The sequence below is a fragment of the Penaeus vannamei genome, chromosome 11 (assembly GCF_042767895.1).
Source record: "Penaeus vannamei isolate JL-2024 chromosome 11, ASM4276789v1, whole genome shotgun sequence".
Classification (NCBI taxonomy): domain Eukaryota; kingdom Metazoa; phylum Arthropoda; class Malacostraca; order Decapoda; family Penaeidae; genus Penaeus; species Penaeus vannamei.
Window position 1 is genome coordinate 5,685,578 of NC_091559.1, and position 7,500 is coordinate 5,693,077.

At 40.8% G+C, this 7,500-nt stretch overlaps 1 protein-coding gene across 8 annotated transcripts in view; it reads right to left on the reverse strand.

The window, feature by feature from the left end:
- Rho1 (ras-like GTP-binding protein Rho1) overlaps positions 1 to 7,500 on the reverse strand; it is a 61,606-nt gene that overhangs the window by 5,477 nt on the left and 48,629 nt on the right. For 5 of the 8 annotated variants that reach the window (XM_070126915.1, XM_070126916.1, XM_070126919.1 and 2 more), the window contains 2 exons: positions 610 to 770; positions 1 to 192 (listed from right to left, as the gene is read on the reverse strand). The exon at positions 1 to 192 is cut by the window's left edge and continues 9 nt beyond it. In XM_070126915.1, the coding sequence (XP_069983016.1) occupies positions 1 to 192; positions 610 to 770 (353 nt within the window). Of the gene's footprint in view, positions 193 to 609; positions 771 to 1,102; positions 1,212 to 5,924; positions 6,356 to 7,500 lie in introns of those variants that run through there. The other 3 variants (XM_027372702.2, XM_027372703.2, XM_070126914.1) reach the window with 3 other exon arrangements.

Consider the following 7,500-nt stretch of genomic DNA (forward strand, 5'->3'; position numbering starts at 1 on the left):
TCCAACAAGGATAATAGGAACATTTGGACAGAAGTGTTTAACTTCAGGCGTCCATTTTTCTGGAATATTTTCTAACGAGTCCGGAGAGTCAATAGAGAAACACATGAGTATGACATCTGTGTCGGGGTAGGACAGAGGCCTCAATCTGTCGTAGTCCTCCTGACCTGCTGTGTCCCATAACGCTAGTTCCACCTGTGGAGGCAAGGTAAGAGGAAAGATTAAGAAGTGTTTTGGTTGACATACATACATACACACACACACAAAACAGCCTTTCAACTGCCCATTTATTTTTTTTTGTTTTCTTTTCTTTTTTCAATTACCTTTATATTGCCAACAAAAGACAAATGATAAAACAAAGCCCTGAACCCTACTGTGCATTATGTAATGTTTTGCATCAAAAAGAGATAATAATATACATGATCTAAATATTCTTCAAAAACTAGTTTGTTTATTTACTCCTCCAATTTTGAGAAAACATCTTTCCTGAGAGAAGGGAGTTAGTGCACAATATCTAAATAAAAAAGAAAGAAAGAAAGAAATCTGCCGTAAACACAAAGTGCAAACTTGCAAAAGTTACTTTACTGAACGTCTGAATAATATGAAACTTACCTGTTTTCCATCAACTTCAATATCTGCTACATAATTCTCAAATACTGTGGGCACGTAGACCTCAGGGAACTGGTCTTTGGAGAATACTATGAGGAGACATGTTTTACCACAGGCACCATCACCTACAATTACTAGCTTTTTCCTAATGGCCGCCATGGATTCTGCAAGGCAAGAGAAAGACAAGATTTATGGGTGATCAAGAAATGAAATGGACATGCACTTGATATGTTCCAAAACTGTCAAGTCTACTTCACAAAATTCACAAAAATATTACTTGTTCATTTTTGCCCTTTCCCTTGCTCCCTTTCCAAGGAAGCACCAAGCGGTTTCATCCATACAAACCATTTCTCTCTTTAGCTAAAAAAAAATATATAAATATATATATATATGGACAACTGACATATGCCACGACACACAGCACACATATGGATTCATGCTTAAATTGTTAACCCCTCTGTACAGTGCGCATTACTGGATTCATCTACGTACTCACGTGTTGGGTTATATGTCCCTATAGATCTCTGTTCATCATACAAACTAGAAGTCCATAAATTTGTGACCCTCAACCATGGGGCATCTTCCGTCATGCTCTGTGAATCCAACAAGTGGCAGAGAGTAGTAAACTGATTGGCAATGCCTTATTCAAGCTTCTTGATGAATCTGGACTAATGATTTTAACCAATCACTTTTAATATTTACGAGTGTTACCAACTACTAGAATCCAGTGTCGTAAGTTTTGCAATAACACCAAACTGCATATGAGGTGATACAGCCCATACAAAGGCATAAAATCATCTACAGCAAAGCCTCTCATTTGGTGAACTTGTATCTAGCGAATTTCACCAATGACTATCATGGATTGTCCTATTCAAATTTAGTGTTTGGAGACAAATTATCATCATTATAATTAAATCTGACAGTCCCCCCTCCCCATCATCACGAAATGATGTCGCAGAATATGAAACGCAAAGAAAAATGTGTCCTGTCCTTTGTTTCATAAGCATCTTATAAAAAATTTGTTCATAAGTAAGTTGCCGATATGGCATCAAAGACATACAAGTTGTACATCGAGGGAGAGGGGGTATTAAGCAACTTGATATGGACACAGGTGAACATCCAAGCAAAATGAAGAAGTGCCAGTATCACACAATAATAATAATGATAATAATAAAAACAGAAGCAGCTTCAAAGATATTTTCTCTCCCAGTCTCCGTAAATAAAGTATCTAAAACAAAATCTTTATTTACTCTCCTTTCGTTCACATCATGGTACTTCAGAGTGAAATTGTGGCAAGTCTGCTGTCTCCAGTAAAAAATATTCTTTCCATTTGTATAATTATCTGCAATTAGGAAGCCTTTGGAGTACCACTTATTTGCCAAATACAAGGCTTCACTGTATGCAGTTATTAAAGATTCTATTGTAAAATCACTTTCATGGTGCACCCTGCTGTTTGAGTAAATTCTTTTATTTTATCAACATTACTTTCTAACGCTATCTTAAACTGAATCAGCTTTACGAATATAACAAAGAATTTCACTTGGTCTCTAAACGGCAACTACCAGCTTTGGAACAAATAAAAGAATAAAGATTTTCATCATCATTTTGACAAAACGTAAGCGGACAAAGCATTATCTTAACCCGATGAAAAAGAAAGCCCTAAAGTAAAAAGAAAGTACCTAAAATGCTCGGCATATCCACCGACAGATAATAGGCGATACTAAGGCTTCCTTCTTTTGTATCAGTGTCACTGAAAAATGAAAATATTCCTGACTGCCCAAAACTAAATCCAATATCTTTAATTCCATTACTGTTCCTTTCCCTGACTTTTTTTCCTTTAAAGTCAAGTAGATGATAATGGCATCATTTGAATACAAAAAGGTAATGGAATAAAACAAAAACCATAAAATCAAAATAATAAAAACACAAAAACAATAAGCCTGTCGACAAACAAACCTACATCATCAAACAGACTTTCCTCAATCAAAAAGAAAATTATTCTATGAAAATACCAGTTTTCTACTAGGATCTACAAGATTTTTTTTCTGTACATAAACATTAATTTGCAGTTATTTGCATCTTTTAAAAGCAGCAAACCATTTTCAAGATCACAACTGTCACCACATATGGTAATTTAAGGGCATACAAAATCCACCTCTTACTGTCTCTGAACTGGTTCATGTTTCACAAAGGCAAAAGAGCACCACAAATTTTAGCATGATCAGATGTCACAGAACATAGTAAATTTCAAATAAAGCTACAAGGATAATTAACAACTTTTTCCTTTTTCAACCACAGTATGTTTTTTAAACACCGTCGCCATCATGATGGATTTCAAAATGGTAAGCCTTCCATCAGAAATCACAGCTTGTTGATCTGAACACTCAATAAAAATATAAGAAAAAAAGCTTCAAAACATTAGGCAAACCCAGAACTGATCCTTAACCTAGGACAAAATAAGTCTACGTCCATTCTAAAAAATCCAGAGGGACTTGATCATCTATAATCCAATGTGAGAAAAAACGTCTTGACACAACCCAAAATCCCCTTTGCCCAATAATGCGTTCTGGCCTGAAGTGGGAGGTTTTCCAGAACCCGAGTATCGCACTTCCAGGATTGGGCGATGGGAAGGACTGGCTTACTGCAGTGACACCATACAAGTTTCATAAAGAATCAACCCCATTGAACCAGTCACTGATGCCCCGCCCACCCTCTGAACAAGTGGTATGACAGATTCATATTGACTGGTTAATAGAGCATGAATTTTTGCAAGACAATATTCAATATTTTACAATGTAAAGCAAGCAAGCATGTCAGATTTGGAAATGCTGGAGCCTCGTATCCTTTTAAAAAGATCTTCCTACGTTTCAAATCTACCAGAACTTTCTACTGTGAGAACAAAAATACCTAACTAACAAAGCAAGTTCAACTTCTTACAATATATATATATAAATATATATTGTCACCCTTTTCCAGTGTTAAAAGGCCACTCTGATCATAGGAGCTCAGGACAAACTCTATTCATAGTCTTTGTTAAAGTTGGGGTTAATCAACTGTATCTCATTTTCTGCCATATCACATGTGCAAGTTCATGACTGAATTTTAAATCTTGCAGAGCTGGAAGATATTTTTTATGCATCAGAAAGCAGACTCTCTGTAAAGTAAGAATTTCTGATCAAATCACCGTCAACATTTCTCGAACTATTCAAGTCAAATACCTATCACCTGGTTATAAAAGCATTACCGGTACACAGAATATCAAGAACTGAAATTTTAAAACCCCTAATTTCACTTTTCTTTCCAAAAATCCTTTGGTATGAAGAGTAGGTAAGGCTTTTTCATCATAACCAACAAACGTACAAACCGAAGTTCACCATTCACTGATAAGGCTGCTTAATACCTGCCATATATTCAGCATCTCCACCCCACCCACCTACAAGCCCCTGATCAATCAATGGGTGGGGCCTGTGACTATGACTGGCAGAGTGAGTCTACTTTATGCTCCAATGTGAAACAATTCTGTAACACCAAGGCAAGGGGGAGAAAAACTTGGTGTATGTGTATCTATTTACCACAAATAAAATTGGAAAAGCCAACTACTCTGTCCTAGTACCAAGAGAAGCAATTTTCTCATGCTGAACCAGAAGGAAAACTAGTGTTCACCCAACTGCACACAAAATACTGGTTTAAACAAGTATTCTACAGTAAACTGGGTATACCCAATACGGCTTCTTTACTTTACAGAGGTTGAACAAAGATACCAATATAACCAATTGCTCTGGGCTTCACTGATGCAACCTCAAAATTTGCTTGCTAGATAAAATGCTGTAAACGATGCACATATGGAACACTTGCTTACAAATTCTTTTCCTACAATGTGCATTGCTTGACTGAAAACCAGAAAATACATGCCAATAGCAGTCAGCTTTTGAAACTGGCTATTCTCTTGAAACCATATTGATTGAATCTTGCTGTAAGCTACGGTTGAAGACCTACATTCACAAATCCAACAAAATAATGAAGCGTACGTATGAGTATGAGTACAGAGGCTTTGTAACTTTTACTAGAAGGAAGCATATTGCTTTTGGTAGTCCAGTCCTCAAGTGCTTACATGATCAAAATGCATCAAGATCTTAAAGGCATTGCAATCATATTCAAAATACAGACCATTATAAACATGAATAATTTACAACAGAGAAAAGCCTACTTCATGTGTTATATCCATAAATAATAATAATAATAATAATAAAAAGAAATTCCCACACACCGTCAGCACAAGCACAAACAAAACCATATTCCACTTTCGTTCCCAAACCCTAAACAAACTTCCAAACAAACCTAATAACCAAGGGGTGTAACCTGAAACCGGTGACAGCACAAACGTCAAAGTCGGCCAAATCTCTTGGAAAATAAGTGGAAAAACAAAGAAGGTAAGCCCCTCCCCTTTTCCCTATTTCCTCATTCATCCAGCAAAATAACAAACTAAGAGAAGGAGCATGAGAAAATAGCAACACAAATAATAACAAAGAACAGCTGATCCAGAGTATGGCTTCACCACAACACAAGACGGAGAGACAACAACAACAACAACAAAAGGCCTTTCTCACGCTGAAATGGGACCCTCCAGACAACCCCGCCCACACCTAGCACACGTGCGCTTTCAATCCCTCGGCTTGGGCACGCGAATCCCCGGACAAAACCCGTGACCTAGATTTTTCCCCCTGTAGTCCTATCCCCTTCGGAATGCCACTCCCTCCCGGAACAAAACAAACTCGCCGCACTTTCCTCGCTCGGAACAACAACACGAGTGCTTCGGGGGGAGTTTCACCTCCGAACAGAATTCTGGAAAAAGCAAGAACGGCCTCTGAAGGATTATTCGCAGGTTCCCTCGCGTCAGGAGAGCCACTAAGTCGTTCCATTGGGAGCCTGGAGGACCCGATCTCTCTCCTCCTCCGGGAAAAAGCCAATTCCACAGCACCCTGGCGTCCTCACACGGAATAGAAGAGCAAAATAACCAAATCCCTTTTTCCCTCCGTGTCGGAAAAGTCCCAGAACGAGGTCCCTTTCCAGCTGATTCACGGGTTATCGACGTCCGCTGAGAATCGCGACTCCAACCCACGGCCATTTCGACGTCAAATCCACGAAAAAAAAAACACTCGGGGGGAAAAAGACGTAAAAAACCGTGGATATCGGGAGCGAAAACAAAAGCGCTGGGACGAGACGGGAGCCAGAAGAAGCTGCCGAGGGTAACGCCTTCTCCGCCCTCGAAAATCCCCCGATTTTGCCTCCCAAACTCCCCCTTCGGGAGGCTCTCCTACCGGTCTAGGGGCGTCGCGAGGACTGAGGGGGATCGCGGGGGACTGGGACTCCTCCCGAAGGCGCCGAGAGGGCTTCCCGAGCGGCCGCCGAGCCTCCGAAAAACGACCGAGGGAGGAACAAACGGCTCTAACGGACTCCTCTCGCTCGCCCTCGCCCTCTTCGACGCCCTTTTCCTCCGTCGAGCGGCCCTCCCGCCCCTCCAACCGCACGCCCGATCCTCCGGCAGACACTCCCGTCGCCCCCGAGCCGCGGTGCGAGGCGGCCGAAGGGCTCAAGGACTAGTTATTACCTCACGAAGGGCACGAAGTGGGAGACGAGCCAGGGTCCAAGATGGCTGCCGGGCCACACCTTAAGGCCAAGAGGAGAGGAATGCGTGACGTCACTCGCGCCGCGACCACAAGCCTCCGATTCGGAAACAAGTGACGATCGCGCGGGCCCGGGGGAGGGGGAGGGAGGGAGGGGGAGGGGAGGACGGGGGGAGAGGGATGGGGGGGGGAGGGTGGAGACGCGTTCGAGTTTGATGAACGCGACGACCCAATTGGGGGAAGGGGAGGGGCGGGTGGGTGGAGGAGGTTGGATAGGGAAGGGGAGGTAGATAGGTAGGTGACTAAGAGGGGGATGGTGGATTGGTGATAGGGAGGAGGGGGGGGGGGAGTGGAGAGGGATGAGCTACTGCGTTCGAGTTCGGGTGAATTTGGGGTTTCTATATTTCATTCTGAAATTGGGTGTTTTGGAGGGTCTTGGGACAATGAATGAAAATTAAATTTGTTTGTAAGGAAGGAATGAAGGAACATACCAATTTGTTTCGTTTTGAAAATCTTGTATAAAGGTTTGATTTTTTTCTGTGCTTCAGTGTGCAGAAATACAAGCACAAGCGTGCACACACACTCATACATTCGCTCCCTCTCCCCCTCCCCCATCGCATATCTCTCTCTCTCTCTCTCTCTCTCTCTCTCTCTCTCTCTCTCTCTCTCTCTCTCTGTCTCTCCTTCTGTGTTCTCTCTTTCTCTCTCTCTCTTTCTCTTCTCCTTCTCTCTCTCTCTCTCTCTCTCTCTCTCTCTCTCTCTCTCTCTCTCTCTCTCTCTCTCTCTCTCTCTCTCTCTCTCTCTCTCTCTCTCTTTTCCTTGGCATACATAAAAAGGGATATAATGACATTACCAGAAAATATATAGTACGTAAATAAATGATGAGTTTCAAGCCCTCTTTTTTTATTACAACAAATATAAATAAAATCTCTTTTGGAAATGCCTATAGTGTGTTTTGAAAGAAAGAAGAAAGATATGGCATAACGTAAAAGTTATATATATTTTTAAAGTTTGTTCAAATGATATGAATTTCCTTCTCATTCAGTACTACCGCTAATAGTACAATTTAAAGAAAACAAACACACGTTTACAGGAAAAAAATCGTCATAAAATGAATTTAAAAAATAATTAACCGTTGGCTATTAACATGATCCGTTGGTTGTCACACGAACTTCAATATTTACAAGACTATTGAATACAAGTCACAACATCAAGAATTAACAATCTGCTTTGTACAACCCATTGCAAATGACAATAGAGATAATAACCT